General features: G+C 41.0%; 3 protein-coding genes across 5 annotated transcripts in view; all 3 read right to left on the bottom strand.

Moving 5' to 3' along the window:
* Positions 1 to 4586, bottom strand: part of LOC107750014 (hepatic leukemia factor-like) — a 13680-nt gene extending 9094 nt beyond the window's left edge. The window contains exons 1-3 of the mRNA XM_016565261.1: positions 3972 to 4586; positions 3445 to 3695; positions 1120 to 1587 (exon numbers count right to left, since the gene is read on the bottom strand). Of these exons, the coding sequence (XP_016420747.1) occupies positions 1120 to 1587; positions 3445 to 3640 (664 nt within the window). The 5' untranslated portion in view covers positions 3641 to 3695; positions 3972 to 4586. The remainder of the gene's footprint in view (positions 1 to 1119; positions 1588 to 3444; positions 3696 to 3971) is intronic.
* A 1663-nt stretch (positions 4587 to 6249) lies between these two features.
* LOC107750013 (uncharacterized) lies at positions 6250 to 14485 on the bottom strand. Of its 3 annotated transcripts, none has more exons than XM_016565258.1 (3): positions 14111 to 14485; positions 10067 to 12868; positions 6250 to 9947 (listed from the first exon to the last, which is right to left on the bottom strand). In XM_016565258.1, exons 2-3 carry the CDS (start codon positions 12114 to 12116, stop codon positions 7582 to 7584), a joined length of 4416 nt encoding a protein of 1471 aa, XP_016420744.1. In that variant the 5' UTR covers positions 12117 to 12868; positions 14111 to 14485; the 3' UTR covers positions 6250 to 7581. The 3 variants fall into 3 exon arrangements, with proteins under 3 accessions (XP_016420744.1, XP_016420746.1, XP_016420745.1); XM_016565260.1 differs by having other exon boundaries at positions 14115 to 14485; XM_016565259.1 differs by lacking the exon at positions 14111 to 14485 and adding an exon at positions 13654 to 13905.
* A 2676-nt stretch (positions 14486 to 17161) lies between these two features.
* Positions 17162 to 18764, bottom strand: part of LOC107750019 (protein shisa-7-like) — a 9932-nt gene continuing 8329 nt past the window's right edge. Inside the window, exon 5 of the mRNA XM_016565269.1 lies at positions 17162 to 18045. Within this exon, the coding sequence (XP_016420755.1) occupies positions 17162 to 18045 (884 nt within the window). The remainder of the gene's footprint in view (positions 18046 to 18764) is intronic.

Genomic DNA, 18764 nt, shown 5'->3' with positions numbered 1-18764 from the left:
TTTTTTTTTTTTTGAGACGGCTTGATAAAATCTGTACAAATATGTGATGTGATGGCTTCTGCATGTGCTTTTTAATCACATAGAACATTCCAAATATTTACCAGCAGCACTTTTAATCTTTCTCTCTCTCTTCTCAGCCACTCCAGAAATGTAAACAAACATCTAATCGGAAGTACAGTATCAACTCGCACTGAGTCATTCCATCTCAATCTTTCAATCTCTCCCTGTCTGTTACTCACACACACTCCCTCACATACCTCCTCTCCTCTGCTCCTCCCCCTCACTCTGCCTGCCTCGGCACGTGATTGAGCGAGCGCACATGGACCAAGCGTGTGAGAAGAGGAAGAGATTTAAAAACATGCGAGCACAATCGCACACATGCCGTCTCTGCCTTTCATTCTTTGCTCCTGGTTCACCTGTGTGTCTCCCACTGTTTACTTACCGGCCTTTCAATCGCCGTCTTGTTCTCAGCTCTATATCAAAATCTTTTCCTCTCTTTTCACTGGCTGTCATCACTATTTATCTTTGTATATCCCTTTTGTCAGTCCTGCAAGACAGACTGCAGTTTTCTTTTTTGTATATTTCTAACTGGCCCATTTTTTTTTTTTAAATAACACGCACGCAAACTTCCCACTCACCTTTTAAACAGCCTGTAAATATATTTGATGACACAAAAAAATGCTATGTTAACACGTACCTATAAAACACAACTCACGTCTTTGCAAAAGCACAAACAGCTGCACACCCTGTAACTCACTCCCAAAAACCACCCAAACCTTGACAGTGAAGCCTACAAACACACACCATGAGCATCCAATACACACTCATAATAACACACACACCCAAACCATTAATACTCTGAAACTACACAGTAGCACACACCCAAGGGACAGTCTGGTACTTTTCACAACTCACAAACAGACCGAAATCCAGGGGAATTTCTTGTAAGCAAAATGGGGGAAGTGTCTAAACTGTGCAGACCTCATTTTCGGCCCACAGAGCTTCCTTTCTTCATCTCGACGGCTTGCCTCCAAACCGTTCGTCTCGCGGGTTTCTAACATCCTCTCTAGCTTATCTTTCACTGCTAGTTAAATCTCTGAACTGCGAAAGCAAACTCACCATGCAAACAGTCTGTGGCTCCCAGCATGCTTTGCGGCGTGTGCATGTCCAGCCCGAGCAGAGATGGCGAGGACGAGGACGAGGACGAGGCGGTGGTGGATGTCGGTGAGGAGGATGAGGAGCAGTGTGGGGGCGATGTGGGGAGGCACTTGGAGCCCTGGTTGGGGACGGCGGACTGAGAGCTTTGCGAGGGTATCTGAGCCGAGGTGGAGTTGGAGGTACTGTGCATGCTGCTCATCCCGTTCTCTGTCAGAAACTCCTCGAGGTCCATGTACTGCAACTGGAAAAGCCCGCCATCACATGGCAATGTTCGTTCCCATAGCAACGGGCCCAGTAAGGAACTGTTGTTGCTGTTAGAAAAGCTGCCCGTGCCTGCGCCGTTGCTGTCAGCGACTAGTCCATTGCTGCAGCCGTTGCGCAAAGGACAACGACTGAGAGAGTCTTCATCGATGTCCAACCTTTCCTTACCTATGAAGAGAAAGATATAGTTCTAAAAATCGTTCTCAATATTAAAGAATAGCAGAGTCCACACCACAGCTATAACGATAAAGGCACAGAGAAACAATATCGTTGGAATCACTTTCAGAACGATTTTTTTCCAGCTGATGAACAATACAAACATTGACACCCAATCAGAATTCATCCTGCTATAACGAGCTTGAGAATTTAAAGCGGCAGATGAGTGTGCGCTTAGAATAAACAGACGATATTGTCCGCTGGTGTGGACGCTAATATCGTTATCTTTATAGTTATCGTTCTTGGTGTGAATGGGGCTTAACACTCTCAAACCATTCTAACTATTCTTAGGAACACATATATTGACTTTTGTAGATTTCAAGAGAGCAGTTTTTCTGATGGTGCTCAGATTACGTAGTTAGAATAACACTTCCCAGCAACTTTCACATCCCTCTGGGAGAACTACCTCTGCAATGTCAACACATGTGAAAAGCTCCCAGTGCATCAATGCAAAATGAAGAGCCTTTGAAATACTTTCCTTTAAACTCGCAAAAGATTAATGCGTTTTGACATTCCTGAAAAACCATGGTAAAGCGATTACAATGTTACACCGCAGTGACACTGCTTAACTCTGCGTTTCAGCAACAATACAGTTGAACAATGGCTAAATGTTACAGAACTATGGTATTATGTCTGAACCAAAGCCAAAAGGCAGCATGTGTAACACAAAGTCAGACGTGTATTGTTTAACACAATATTACAGTAGTGTAACATAGCAATACTACAATGACGCTCTGGTTTAGTGTAGTGTATATTGAGTTAAGTGGTTACTGGTTATTTTTAGTTGGTATAAAACCACTTCTAATCTACAGGAGCAACGCAACACAAAAAAACAATGTGAAAGCGGACATGGCGTCTGAAGGTCTTAAATCTGAAGGTTTCAGTCTTAAAAGCATTTAGGTGGGGCCTGAGACACTCTAGGGTGGGGTCTAAAATCTTAACAACACTAGTTATTCTAAATTAGGTATTTTACGGTGCATTGGTGAGGAAACCAGAACCAGAAAAGAGAGTTTGAAATGAGAAATTTCTGGTTTAGCTATATTGTATAAAAACAAACCATAAAACTGTAACTGCAACACATTTTAAATTTGAATTCTTTTCTCTACAGAAAAACAGTAGTGTCACAGAAAAAATACTCAAGCTTAAAAACAATTAACACCAAAAGTGCAAAAACTCTTCTTGAATCATTTACATGCCGTTTGAAAAAAATATCAGTATTCAAAAGTAACTGCAGTGGTTTAAATGATAAATGTGTTTTCAAAAGCTGTGTGCACAGAAACGGGATTGACACTGGTTTAAGAGTTTTTCCCTCACCTGTTTAGGGTCAGTTTCTATTAATGTTAACCAGATAATCATTACAAAACAATGCCACTGACAGCAATCCATAAAGAAGCTTTTCCAATATTCACAATGTTGTATTCACAGGCAATGGAAAACTTCTGTTGGTGTGGTTATGCTGTGCATTGCACAGACCTGTAAACAAAATGGCTTGGCCAACAGCTGACCTCAAAGTACCTGGGTAGGGAGCTAAGTGGCTGAAAGGCCTGGCCTTGTTTATCTCTTCAACAAAGTCCCATGTGATGTCCTGTCTTGAGGCTCACTGAGATATGCACAGTTGCACATGACCCTGTCATTTGACATGTTCAACCACACTTTTTATCATCAGTAATCACACTAATCAGGAAACTAACTGTCCTTGTGACTATTAACACAATATTTACACATTCCAAAGGGGAACAAACAAAAGGTTGAGAGGGAGCTCGTTATAATTAAACACTGAGTGTCAGGGAAGCAGGTGCGTTTCCTTACCCTTCATTTCACTACAGTCTTTGACGCGCTGGTCGCCCTTCACTGGGAGCTGCAGGAGCGACTTTAAGTTTGCAGTTGAGTTTAAGTGTCCTCCGTTAAGTGAGCCTCCTGCCTGGATACTGTTGCCAAACTGTGGACTGGCTCCGGCAGAGGGAAGGTCCGGGGGAAGGAGCTGTGAAAGCGGCCTGGCCATCATCCAACGTCAGCCGGATTGAGCTCCCTTGACCGCTAGATGTTTGGGTGATTCAATACTATTGTGTAGCCGTGAAATCAATCACATGACGATTCATAGTGGAAACAAAAACAAAAAATATATATTAGCATTAATTCGTAGAGAAACAGCACATATACTAACATATGATGTATTTGGATTAAGTTCGTATCATTAGAGTAGCATTAAAGTAAACAAAGTTGTTTAGTACTGCAACACGAGACGCGTTTATTTTAGAGACAGAGGAGGAGGAACGACCTGCGCAGCTCACGTGCACCAGAGCATCTGATATCAAAGAACATTCATTTTAATTTACCTTTATTTGAAAATAAGGTTTTAAACAAAGAGAGCCATTCTGCTTGCATTTGATTGTAGATTGGCCGAGTGGATAAAAATATACATTCCCAGTAATTCCAGAAAATGTTGACAGCTTATCTTCTGCTGGAACTTTTATAAATACAGGCGAATGTCAAAAATAGCGATGTAATGTCCAAGACCAACGTAGAAAAAAAACGCAACAAATTAACAGGATACAACGGCTTCAGTAGAAAACAGCGCGGAATGGAAAAATCTCGGAGAATAAGGAACCCAACAGTGCAAACGATAACGTGAATGCGCGCTCAACTCTTGAATGCGCGAAACTTGCGTCGTCTCCAGAATAACTAATGAAAACAAAACGAAGGAAGTCTTGCTGAGACTGCTGCGTAGTGCGATTCGTGGGACGTTGACGTTTTTTTTCCATTCAGTCGCTCAATCGCTTTTTCCCCTTGTGGTCACCCCTTCTGTTCAGTTCTCTCTGCATGTGTGTTACCGCACACTTTGAGCTGAGCCCTCCGAGCTTTTCGCTCAGCTGGAACGAACACGGGCCGCTCGCGTGACGTCACACCTCCCAGAGTGAAAGCGCACCACTGTTTAATATTAATGAGGCACACCCCCTCGTGACAGGCACGCTCCTCGGGGGTTAGTAGCACTGATTAAAAACAAATTGGTCAGTCATTTCTCTCCCAGCTGTCTCGATGGCGCCTGTTTGGCACCCAGAAAACGCATAAACATGTGGCCACTTACTACGTTGGAAAGTGGATAATTTTAAAGTGCATCAGAATTATGATTTATTAACAGAATTATGATGTATTTAACAACCTGTCAAGTTTTTACACTCAGTCCTATCAGAGCGCTAGCTTTTGCCAAAAACCAAAAGAAAAACTATTAAGCGAATGGACACACTTTTTCACTTCACTAGTAATACGCGGGAAACGTGAGCATCACGCGAGAGATGGCAACTACACGTTGTGCCTCACAAACACAGACGAGCTCTCCAGTGCACATGGTGTCCGCACGCGGAGAAGCGGCTGAGCCTGTCTGTTCTTTTTACTGCCATTGGCTGAGAGAAAAGAGGCTCCTCCCTGCGCGCACAGTTACTGGCTACCGTGGAGAACTGCGCTCCGCCCATTTATCCCACCCATGCTACAGCCGCGTGAGAATACAGAAACTGCGCGAATCCAGGGGAAGAGTGCCGCACACCCACAAAAGATTCAGAAATTAAGGAAATAGATTTGCTGGGGTTGAACCTGATGAACCCAAAACACGAGAGTGTCAAAGTATTGTGATGCTCAATGCAGGTCTTACGATTTCACAACTTAAACTATTGTATTTGCTTTCAAAGATATTATAAAACTAATTAATGAGAATGCAAAGACATGGTCGACATGTAAAAGACAGAACAGAATGTTATCTGCTAAGGACCTTTTTTTCCGCATTCTTTTCTTCCTTGCTTTTTTCTATAAACAAAAAACCGTCTCTCTTAGACGCACATTAATTTGAAGCCTACCTCGTGAGCGCACACACCCGAGGGCTCAGGGTACTTGTTTTCCGCCCACTATCGGCGTTTAAATCCATGTGACATTTGTGCTCCCAGCTTCATATCATAGGTTGTAGGATCCTTGCTGCCACCAACTGATCAACATGGAAAATAGCACTCTCAAATGTTCTAAAGCCTTTTGTTTAGTCAGTTTCACAGCCTCAACACCTATTATTCAACTATAATTCTACACAAAAAAATAAATAAAAAATCATATATCATGTTCAGACAGAAACTGACCAATGTTGGTCAAATGATGGAAAGAAGGGCGCTCAATACATTACAAAATACAAAATTAGAATTGGACTACATTGATTTTTTTCATTAGCAATACTAAATTACATTTGCCAATTAAAAAGCCACTTTCTGTCTGGTAACAGCGAATGTAAAATCTTTATATATACTTATATATCCTTAAATATAAATATATTTAGACAACTATTCCCTTAAGGTATTATCTACAAAAAAAAAAGTAAGATCACACTGCATGGTAAAATCATGGTGATCTTATAGCAACAGAATAATGTAATGATAAATATTTAAACATTGTGACAAAGATTTAACAGAAGCAATAAATAAATAATAAATGTTAAGTAGCAATAAAACAACTTCAGGAATTGATTAAACCATGAAAAAAAAAATTATGCAAAATGCATATTTGGCATATTTGAATATAAATGCAGATAAATATTAAATACTGAGGTAACAATAAATGTTTACATGGAATTAATGAGGATATAACATTTTACAATTTTATTAAATGCTTGGGTATCATCAACAACCAGCTTACCATGTGTAAATAAAGTGATAGAAACATACTTATTACTTTTCTTCTTTTAAAGAAAAAGAGGCTATAAGTAGTATGGGATCTCTACATGAAAGGTGAGAAAAGTACATGGGATACGTTCATAGTTGGCAAGTGGACAGACTGTGTCACACATTAATACACTTAATCAAGACCGGATCTAAAGTGATAACTCTTACAATCACTCTTCCAACTACCTGAAGTGTAGCTATGATAAAAAGATTGACTTTTGCTTAAAAAACATAATAAAATATTGACACAATTTACATTACAGTACACATATTTCTTTCCATTCCTCCAGTAAGCTCTATACATAGACGCTACATTGTATTACCCATAAAATGTGTTGTTTTAACGGTCACAATTTGGGAAGGCTTTTGCCTTTAGGGCAATAATCTATGGGTATTACATTTTTTGTCCTTTATGGTTATGTGAAAAATCATATTTTTCCTGTTTAAGTGCTGGCATTACCATCTTAGTGGTATAGTTTTCTTTAAGTAAATAAATAAATCAAAACAGGGCTCACAATTGATTTTAAGAATTGTTAATCAGCATGTATTATGCATTCATTTCTTATGGTTCCTCTATTAAGAGTTAAGATACATTTTCAATTGGATTTGTCATGTAACCATCAGAGTCCAAAGTCTCATCACTGGCATTGACCTTTCAACACACGGACAGTAATGTCCAACATGCAGTCATTTAAATATTCCTTAAAATAAAATACTCATCTTCCTAGCAGGACCCTTTTTTCTCCTGATACTGAATGCACTTTTTACATTAACAAAATCACATCTCCACACTTGCTCTAAGTGAACACCAACAACACAATATATATCAGAGATAGAATAATTCTACAGAGCATCTGTTGAGGTGAGCAATAACCCACTGTTAGGGCACAATACAATATTTGCCAAATCACTGAAACTTCATCTATTGCCAGCCAAGGATAATTTCAATATGAACAAGAGTTTCCGCTTAGAAGACCGGTGTGGTATTGAACAGATGGGTAGGCTAAGCATTTCATTAAGACAAATGTCTTCGATACATTTGTGAGTTTGTTGAAGGTGTTCATTTTCAGGGGTCCAAGTTACAAGAGGAAATTTAATATGAATGAGAGTGAAAAGAAAAAGCTCTCATAACACAAAAGTCAATGCCTACATGAGCATAAGATGTATTCAGTCAGATATCTCAGTTCTTCTCATGAAAATCGCAACACTTCTCTTCTAAAAGTGCATATGAAAATGAGTTTAATGGCAAAACTTAGTGACTATATTCCATATGCAAGGATGAAGAGTTCCCTTTACACTCAAACCTCCTGTATGTTGATCCCATGACTAATTTAACACAAAGAGCCCTATCTCGTTGAAACTTAGCCAATGTCCCACGACACACCTTCTTATGCCGTGTGAGGAGCATTGCATTCCAGAAACGACAGGGACAATGTTTACAAGAAAAAGCTCTGTTGGCTAAATGGGAGCTTCTGTGAATGAGAGCTGAGAGGAACTTGCGAGACTGTTTTCCACAAACTGGACATTTCAAACGATGCTGAAGGCCTCTCACTTTGGGACAATGTCTAGCTGCTATGTGAACTTTAAGGGCTACCTGTTGAGAGAAGGTAGCACCAAGGCAAAGGGGACAGGACTTTCGTTTCAGAGGAACTTTGAGAGAACGAAGCCTGTTAAGCTTCAGTCCACCTGGAAGGCCCAGTTCATACACAGCACTTCCTCCACTTCCACGTCTGATTCTCACGAGCACAGCCATGCGCTTCTTAATTTTATGTTGCGTCCTGTGAATTGCTCTCCTTCTTTTAACAAGTTTTCTAATCTCATTTCTCTGCTTTTCCCCAAGGGAGGCCTCCACCTGTTCTCTCTCTACTTTTGCAGCCGGGGTCCATTTGTAGCCTATCTCCTCTCTCTCTTGCTGTCTTTTTTTTTTTTTCTTCCGTCTCCTCAACTCCTCTTGGCTTTGAAAAGTGTGGTGGTGTGTAGATTGAAACTCAGCTGAATGCTGCTGGGAATTGTGGTGGTGCTGATGTGGCTCTGATGGAGGCAACGCGAGGGAATGCACTGGTATGTTTGGAGCAAGAGTATGCACATGACCAGTGTGATAAATGGGTTCACCCTTTATCCCAGTGTGGTGTTGCTGATGGTTACAAAGAAGAGGCCCTGAGGAAGTTGACGGCAGAGAATGAGAATAAGAGGAGGCATTCTGTGCAGCATTGGTATCGGGTATATAGAACAGAGGGGAGTAGCCAGCTTGTGTTTGGGGAGGAGCCTGCTGGCTATGAAGAACTCCATGTTGTTCAGCATGTGTGCCACTAGGTGGTGCGAGCTGAAGCAAAGCATTTGTAGCAGCTTCGCTTTCCGGTATCGTAACACCAACACTGTTATCTTCCCCTGTGCTCCTTTGAGCAACTGGCTGGCCATTCCGTGTTAAGCCATGCTGAGAAAGCCTGTGTCGTGTAAGGCTGTTAGAGTATGCAAATGCCTTACCACACACTTCACAAGAAAACAGCTTTTCTCCACCACCCTCATGAACAGTTTGGTGATGTGCCGTCAAGTGAAAGTGATGGCGGAACGATTTCCAGCATATCGCACATGTGTACAGTCTAGGAGGGGATTGAGTCGTTGATGTCTGTGGCTTGACATCTTGAGTATATGAATAGAAAGAAGAGCCGCCGCTTTGACCCCCTTGAATCAAGCTGCCACTAGAGGATGGATAGCGGTTAAGGTTTTCCACACCTGGCGTGGTTGGCACTTCTTCCATTTCTCCTTTCTGGTGTAGCTTACCATGTCTTTTAAGGCTCTGAGCGTATCCAAAGTCCTTTCCACACAGGATACATTTGTAGTTCTTCTCTCCAGAATGCACTGTGTGGTGCTTGCTAAGATGGAATGCCTCTCTGAAGTACTTGCCACACACATTACAATGGTGAGGCTTTTCTCCAGTGTGTATTCTGTCATGCCTCCGCAAGGTCTCTCTTCTTGCAAATCCTCGACCACAGACGCTGCACAAATAAGGTCTAACATCACCACCTGTCCCTCCTGGTCTGTGAGAGGACTGCCTTCTTTTAGGGGGCTCAACACCAACCACACCAGGTTCCTTCTTCTTGCGGGGCTTACGAGGGCGCTTGGGCTTTCCACCAGGTGTCTGCTGATTTGGTTGCTGGTTGAGGGCCAATGCACTTGGGTTAATAGTTCCTCTAAAGGACTTTTCCATGACAGATGTTGATAACGGACCACTAGGTGAGGCAAGAGGTCCTAGACCCAGACCTCCAAGCAATCCACCAATGATATCCCTTCGATCATCCCCTCTACCTCCACTATGGGCAAGATCACCACTCATACAATTTGCAGTTGCAGCAGTGATAGCAGAAATGGCACTGTTGACAGAGCTAGTGACATCATCTTCAGAATCCTCTAACAGGGATGAAAGTGGGAGATGTGGCTGTTGATGATGCTGCTGGCTTTGGTTTTGTGGGTGTGGATGCAGAGTAGGAGCTAATGGTGCCTTCCTAAGTGCAGTCCCTGTCATGCTGCCACCACCACATGTTGTTGTTCCAGAATACAAGTTACTTTGAGAGCGCTGGTCCTTGTAGTCATCACTGAAATCATCACTCCGGTAAGAACCTGCACAACAGACTAAACAGTAATAATGCTATGCACACAAATTTCACAGTGCCTATGAAAAATTGTTTGACTTTTCAGTGGGTTTACTAAAAATATGCACTACACTAGACGTTACTCACCCGCTGCATTAGTCGCTATTCCATCTTGGGAGCCCCCAGCTTTATTGCTCTTGCTTTCTATATTACTTTCATGCTTAGGTCTTGGTGTACGGCCTGACTTGCCACAGGTGCCCGAGGCTGCATGGTTCAAAAGGGATGTACTTTCCCGAAAACAACGACCACAGGCTGGACAGCGGAAAGGTTTGTCTTCATGTATTTTTTCATGGCGGGTGAGTGACTCACGACGATTGAAAGCACGACTACAAGTAGTGCAGGCATAGGGCCGTGCGCCAGAGTGGATGACACCATGTTGAAGTAGGTGCCCCTTTTTCTTGAAACATTTTCCACACTCAGAACAATGAAAAGTCTTGTCAGGACTGCCGCACGAAGATGAGGCTGCATCCTCTTGAGTAGAGTGGGGAATACTTGGATCAGAAGGATGCAGAACTGGGTTTATAATGCTACTTCTCATGCCGCTTGTGCCAGCTGTAGTTAATTCATGGCTACGTAGGTGCCTGCGCAGACTAGAGAGATGTGTGAAAGTTTTGCCACACTCGCCGCAATGATAAAGGGGTTCTTGTTCAGGCTGAGACTGAGGTGGCATGGAACCATGGCTGTCTGTTTTAGAGCCATTTGTCACCAAAACTGATGCTGATGTAGAAGAGGGTGCAGAAGAAGATGATGAGACAACAGAAGTAGAGGATAATGAGGTTAGGTGGGAAGAAGGGTCCCCACCAATACCAGACAAACTAACACCCCCACCTCCATCTAAGCCTGGTGTGTTCTCCTGGTTGAGTCCCCCTGAAGTGCTACTGTTGGGGTTTGTAGAGCTGTGACCGCTGCTGCTATTGTTGTTGCTGCTTTCAGACTTTCTCTGTGGCAGGTAGCCAACCATGGCTTTCTTTCTCCTACCACCTCCTCCGACAGCACTATCCCCCTTTCCATCCTCTTTTGATAAAGAAAGATGTAGAGGAAGCGGAAGTGGCAAACCGGCTTCCTGCTGCATCAGAGATGCAAGCTGGTTGGAGGAGAGTACTGGGATTCCTTGAAAGTCAAAACCTCCAAGCGAAGAAGGTTGCGATGAGGAGTGCAGTGGATGGTGTGGATGTGGGTGAGGGTGAGACAAAGTGTGAGGTGGTAGTTGCTGATGTTGTGATGGTGGCTGTTGAGGCTGTGATAATGCAGTTAAGTGACCATGAGTGTGTGAAGAATGAAGAGCAGGGGGTGGCGCAAGGGCTGAACTAGTTTCTCCTGCAGCTTGGCCCAGACCAAGACCAAGATGGTTATGACTGCCTTGCTGAACTAAAAATTGTTCTAGACTGGAATTGGCTGGTACTCCAGAAAGAAAATACTGATTTGCGGCTAACATGCAGCTAAACTGTTGATGTAGGCTTCGAGCGTCAGACTGAGATCCTGCCAACTGATGACTAAAGGTAGTTACTGCACTACTGCTGGGAGGGTTATTGGAAGTTGAAACAGAACTTGAAGGAGATGGGGAGGAGGACGACGGACCAGGGGAGGGCTGAGGTACTGACAGACTAGGATGCAACGGGGGTGGTGGAACAGATGAAACCAGTCCTCCAATTGCCCCTGCAGTTCCTCCACTTCCACTACTGCTGGCAAAATGATCAAATCGCCCTACTCCTGAATGTAACTGCTCTTGTGAAAGGGTTGTCTCAGTTGGGTGGAATGAGCGCAAAAACTGGGGGTATCCACTCACATGACTTCCACCACTGCTACTGCTTCCAGACATTTTGCTGGATTTCCTCAAACTTTGAGATGAAGAGAGGGATTGTTGTTGCAGAGGTGGGGGAGGTGCACTCATTTTTGCAAAAATTGATGCAGAATCTGTAAAGGCACTGCCTCTAGATGCTTGTAGTGGGCCTAAGCCAAGTCCAGACAAAATTGACCCAGATGTCTCACCTTGCTGCTGCTGTAACTGGTGTTGGTGAAGCTGCACTTGCTGTTGGTGTTGAAGTTGTCGTTCTAATCCAAGACCTTTGAACTGATGGGATTGGTGTCCACTCAGCATCTCTATGATGTCCACATTGTATTTTCCAAACTGGAACATCTCCCAGTTACTGGAACATGGTGCGCAGTGGCAACACCTTTTGCCCTTTGAGCAGCAACAATATTTCTATGATGCTTTTCTACTAAGTTGTAGTCATAAAAAGCAATTTCAAAAACAGTGCTACCTCACATTTTCCTTATGCTACTGGTGTTGTTTCATTTAAAGTGGGCAGCCACATACTCACTCTTCAGGCAAGTAGTCGACGAGGACAATTTGTATTGACTGTAACATGAATTTGTAGTCTCTGCAAAAAAGCCGTTTTTCAATGGGATTTGTCACTTATGAGATGACCAAAATTGACTCCCTTTTGGCTTCACATTGGATTCCATAAAATCAGTTATTTTGGATAGTTCAACTTTGATATCAGTATTTCAGTCTGAATGTTCCATAAGTGCAAAGACATATGGACTGGTAAAAGAATGCCACAACTGCATGAGATGCAATTATGTTTTCACATTTTGGGAAGTGCACTATAAGTGCTTACTGTTGTCTGAGTTCATTGAAAGAATTTCACTTCCTTGGTTACATTTTTTAGTTCATGACCATCCTACAGTAGGATGGATCCCTCCAAATCCCATGGGTTGGCTTCATTACATTCAATATCTATTAATTCTTAATCCACTCTGACAAAAGTGGCTTACATCTCTGTTTCCAAGTTTCAATTAATATATTTTTCTTTTTTTCCATAGCTGGAAGCAAAATCCTCTAATATCATTCTTGGGGGCTGTGATGTTGTGATGCCACTCTTCTCACTGTGAGAGGAAAAAAAGAGGAACATGTTAAATGACTGAATTTATACACAAACTCTGATACAATTCTTTAAAAAAAAAACATAAACCACCAAAACCCCAAAGACAACAAAAGAATTTGATTTAAAGAAAAAGAAAAACAACAACAACAACAGACAGACTGTTTATTACAGCAAGCATTTTAATGTTTGTTTATTTTAATACATAGAAAATGTAACTTATGTGTGTGAATAATTATGCGAGTATGGACACATCTCCGAAAAAGTTCCAAGTGCTTCAAACGAACATCTTAAAGGCATTACTTGAACATTTCATGGCATTTCCATGATTTCCTTTTTGCTCAGTTGTATTCTTAAATAGCGAAATGAAATAACCTACAATAACGAAATGAAATAACTTACAATAACAAAAACAATTTAAAAAAAACTGAGTATCTGTTATTTAGTGATCAATAGATCTTAAAACAAATTATTACAATAACATTATTATTGTAACACAATTCACTCTGAAATACTACATCGTGTTTAATACATTTAAAACATTGGTTCATCTTATCTATCAGCATCATCTAAATTACAGAAATTAACAGACACATTCAACTGACATGTCACTGATGCATTTAACGAATGTCATTTTACAATCACAACACGATACTAAACAAAAGTAGTGTGAAATACGTTCTCAGACGATAAGCGGAATGTAAACAGTAAGATAACACACATTTTCAAATATTTACACAATTTTCTTATATTTAAACCTCGCGAGTGTTTTCTATCACTTTGTCTTACATTCTGAGCAGTTGGCATTGTGCTGAAAAGATGCTGAGTGCGGTGTGAATCGTCCGGGCTAGAGGTGAATTTCATGTAATTATTACATCTTCCGATTGCATCGCGTATCGCTACAGAAAAGAAAATGTCCATTTCGACAGACTCCGGGGAGTAATGGAAAAATCTCCCCAGTCTACGATGGGGAAAATGCACTTCGATTTTCAATAGTGCTTTAAAAATGCTCTTCAAAGTATTAATGGTCGCGAAATCTTCTAAGCGTTGGGGCTATGTGTAACATGTTAGCATGCAAAACAGCTGGCTAATACTACACATTCAGCAAAGGGACAGCTTAGCTTGCCGTCATGATGCGCGACCTAACAACAGCAAGCCAGATAATGCAGGAGCAAAACTCTCTTATTGTGCAAGTAAATGAATCATAATGAAATCACAATCGAGACAATAAAATAGGCCTTTTTACCTACGCATCCATCTTTTAGCCTGGTCAAGATGAACAGGGCCTGCTATACTCTCTCCCACCCTGCCCCCCTCGTTCATGTACCCCAGCAGCTCTGCGCTGTTTTCCAGTGGTTAGCCTTCTAGCTACAGCTAGTTAGCAGACTCTTGTTTCCACTGCAACCGTGCTGCGATAGCATGAGACCGAATGTCTCTTATAATGTAGAACAGATGCACTTATCGTACTTATATCCTGTGGAAAATGCATCAAACGGTATTACGACCGATGACTTTTTATTTTGCGTTTGCTTTTTTTTGTCGGCTAAGATATTTTGGACGGTCTATGTTGGTGTTTTAGAAAGAACGAGTGACGTGTGAGATATTAACATTGGTCGTTTCCGGACCTTGGAACACTTCCGGCTACTCCATTATCTGCCCGTTATGCGTGTTTTTTTTTAATTTGTGGTCGAGACAGTGTTTGTGTGAAAGTAGTGTACTGCGAATATTAGCGTTTTTATTATAGAGTTAACGTACTAATAACGGTAGGGTTCGTTTGCTTTTTAGCTGTATTGTATATGCGGTTAGCTTCCAAGTGTTGTTGTTGTGCAGTCAAATTTGACATGTTAGCGAGCTCTCAATGGGTAATTCTGAGGTAAATCCGAATTACAACTCGGCGACTATGAATCTGATGTAATATACTAGGTGTTATTCATTTATTGTAGGATTCATTTAGCATTATGTTTGCATCTTAGAAGCTCTTATAGTGGCCATTTTATTACATACTGACAGCTCAAATTCAAAGGCTGGTCCTTATCAAAATGGCTGCCTTGGAATTGTTAGTCTTATTTCCAGTCTGATGCTTCATGGAAGATAATATCGTAAACATTGTACAGTAAATGCCGACATGAATCATTTACATTTTCTGTCTCTCCTTCTATGTGTGTCACCAGACATTCGAGGCAACAGTTTCATCAGTTAACTTCATTTTACAAAGGTGAAATTTAACCTGTATGGAAGGATGCTATATATATATATATATATATATATATATATATTGAGGGTATTTGTTATGATAGTAAAATATATGTAAACATCATTTGGGTAATGCTTGATTTAAAATTCAATGTAGAGATAATTCAAACATTCATTCTGCTTCTGTGCTTAAATATTTCAAGACATGATCTCATTATTCCCAGCGTTTCAGTCTTCATTGTCCTGACTTGCTTGCCTGCAACCAATGCACATCCCATTGTAGGCTACCAACCTTTTAAAATGCTTCAGGGCTTTATTTGCACATACAATGTTTGTTATTTTCGACAGTAATATGCCTTGTTAATAAATTCCATAAACATTTTCATAATTATGGCTTGTGGATACAAAACAGACATTGCTACAGACTTTTTATGACAAAGAAAATACTAAATAGATTAAACTGCTCTAATTGTCCCTGAAAGAAACTTTAAAAAGTTGAACTTTCACTTAATAACAAAAAGAAGACATTCGGTTACATACATACAACATACACCCTATGACATCATTTATAAACCCATTGTGATGTCTCTGCAACAAGCAATGGCATTTGCAGGCTTAGAACAATTACTATGTGACATCACACTGAGAGATTTTCGAAGGCACTCCTCATCATTAGGAATGCATGAAGAATTGTCAAACAATGAGTGGCTTTAAAAAGTTTGTGCTTCTATTTTCTACTCATAATTTCAAAAGAATTTCATGAGAAAGATATCTAAAACAAGTTAACACTAAAACCACAGAGGAAAAAAATCACCATCATAATTATAATATAACCATAACAAGAAGAAGAAATTTCACCAATAACCATAATATTAACTGTCATAGTAATGACAATAACAAACACCAATGTATTACAGAGCTGTTAAGTTGTATTCATAATTCTTTAAGATACACACTAGTTCCTGTGAAAAGTTAAATGAATGTGTTACCACCAATCCTCCTGATGCTGATGTGATATAAACTACTCCTTAACACTTTTACTGGGAGGCATATATATATTCAAATAGTCCGTAACTTATAACGTTCAATTTCATTACACTGAAAATTAACCAAGAGGTAAAAAGTCTATGACAAAAAATGACCAGTTGGTGGTTTTACAATGTAAATTCATTAGTTTTCATTGGTAAAATGAGTTCCTGACACCTGCGCTATTTCTCAGAGACCAGAACCATACAGTAAATGATATCTGGCTTGTTTGCGAACAATCTCACATTTACATTTTTCATTGTAATATTTACTTACTACATTAATATCTTTTTTGTAAATGAGATTATTATCACTGAATAATGAGTAAGCTGTGGGTAACATCTGTACCACTAACGCATGTGTGTTGTATAGCCCTTAATATTGATAAGCGTTATTGGTTATGAAGATATCAGGTATGACTTGTTGTGTTCATATCTCGGCAACAGCGGATTCAAAACACAGGTCAGCTGTTTTGGCATGCCCGTATCCTCAGACTGTTCGTAGAGTCTCAGTTTTAACAGCATATACACATGGCTTCAACATGGAGATTCAAAAAGCAGTCCAGGAGGTTCGTCTTTATGCAAATGTCAACCCACACCTGAGTGAGATAATGATACTGCCATGTTACACGCTAATGTTATGCCAGAATACCATAACATATACGTATATTGATGAGTGCCCTTACTCATGAGTTGTTTTCTTCGTCTCAGATCCATATTTAATAGCTTAAGGTGAACCGTTTGTCTACACAGTATACCTAAGAGGAGCATTGATGGGTAAGTACCCAGCGTTACAGGAATCTAATGTATTATTCTTGTGCTTTTGGTAGTCCAGCGTCCCTTATGGTGAATCTCTCTTACAAATCCCAGCACTTGGACATTGTAGAAAGTGGTGGCTCAGAATCCAAACAAAGTGTCATTGATCATTAATGAGTCTTTTTAAATGGAGAAAAAAGATGATTGTCAGACATTTCTCTTGGTTTTCGTCTGGGCTTTTCTGCCCAATTGTGTCCCAGAATGGCTTTCATCGATAGTTCAAAGCGATCTCCAGTTATGTACTGAAGGGCAGACTTGAGAATTTAAAACGTGTGTACTATTTTCAGGATTCCACTTCCCCCTCCACCGGGGATGAAGTGAAGTTGTTCAATGGTATTTTGCCTTTTAGCTGCAAATGCAAGCCTCCTGGCACTGTGTCCACCAAGAGTTCCTGTTCCCATGACAACTCCGGTTCCTGGCATGTCGCCCCATCCCACTCCTCCAACCCCGCCTCCTCCCAGGTGACCTGACATCGCCGCCGAATTGCGCTCCTGCTCTCGCCCGGAGGTCGGGTGCGAGTTCATCTTGATCATGTGGTGACGATCGAGCGACGGCGTGGCGCAAACATTCTGCTGCGATTGAGCTTTCTGGTGGCTAACGCGGGGCAGGGTGGGCACCATTCCACCTCCCCCTCCAGATGTGTAGTCGGCCATTCCCATACCCATCCTGCTTCCGTCGTATTCAACCCCGTCTACCTCCTCCTCTAGGTGGTCTGGGGACATCAGCAGCCTCTCCTTGGACTTCTTCAGGGTGTTCGTATTGGAATTCTTTGATGAAGTGGCCATGGCTTTGTAGTACTGGTGCTGTTGGTTCTTCGACATCCTTGACAAGGTGTTGCCGTCACCGAGGGCGAGGAGCTGGTCCGTGGATTTGACGCGGCGTGGTGGTTTGGAAAGCGTATCGTAGTTGTGGTTTTGCTTCGACTCCGGTGGATCCAGAGGGTAAGGATTCGGGGTGTGGCTTGGAGCAGACTGTGGATGAGGTATTCGAGGACGAGTAGCACGGTTGGGAAGCGTGCCTCTTCCCCCCAGCGTGTAGTCGCCACCCCAGGGAAGGTGATGCTGGGAGGAATGAAAGGAGGGAGGGGCGTTGTTGGGCCTCCGTTTGGTGGTACAGTAACCTGAATATTCCTCCAATCCTCCTTTCTCTGTAGGTGGAGGAAATGTTTTTGAAAAGATCAGAAAATTGGGTGAGAAAAGAATAAACCAATTAGGGATGCAGATATAAAAAATCTGACCACTATGAAATTTTTTTTTTTTTCTTTTTTTAGAAAAATGCAATACATTTATAAAAGATCATTCATTTTTCATGGTATGGTGGTTAACCAACAAATGACCAAATCCAAATGCTGTTCAATACCAAGGAGACTTTATTTATTTGTTTCTTTGTTTTCTTGTTTATCTATCTATCTATCTATCTATCTATGGCCAATGAATAAAAATTAACGGCCGACATTACAACTCTATACAATCTGGACTAAATAAATTAACAATAAAACACTAAAACCAAAAAACAATAATTAAAGAAAGTGGAAAATGGAAAATAAAAAAGTGAATTTAGGCATCACATGTAATGGGATTCATCAGATTACATGTAATGGTGTTATTAAATTATTTGTGTTTTTAAATATATCTTTAGGTGAGTATCCTATTAGATGATATCAAATGTTATCTAGATGGAAAATTAGCATATTGCTAACACCGTTTAATAAATAATCCCTAATATCAGGCAATAACCAATATGGTACCAATACTGTGTATATAATAAATATGAATGCAGGGGCGTAGCCATCATTTCAGAAGTGAGGGGGACAGAAATGTTATATATAAAAAAAAAAAATAATAATAATAATATATATATATATAT

This window comes from Sinocyclocheilus rhinocerous, unplaced genomic scaffold (genome assembly GCF_001515625.1).
Source record: "Sinocyclocheilus rhinocerous isolate Xijiao unplaced genomic scaffold, SAMN03320098_v1.1 scaffold5198, whole genome shotgun sequence".
Classification (NCBI taxonomy): Eukaryota; Metazoa; Chordata; class Actinopteri; order Cypriniformes; family Cyprinidae; genus Sinocyclocheilus; species Sinocyclocheilus rhinocerous.
Note: the sequence above shows the minus strand (reverse complement) of the source record. Positions and strands in the feature narration are given on the sequence as shown.

What these genes read in the sequence shown, in the direction of transcription:
- LOC107750013 (XM_016565258.1), bottom strand. Translation starts at nt 12,116, where the DNA reads ATGTTCCAGTTTGGAAAATACAATGTGGACATCATAGAGATGCTGAGT. An exon ending in AATAGCGACTAATGCAGCGG is followed by an intron (nt 9,948 to 10,066) that starts GTGAGTAACGTC and finishes TCTGTTGTGCAG; the next exon opens with GTTCTTACCGGAGTGATGAT.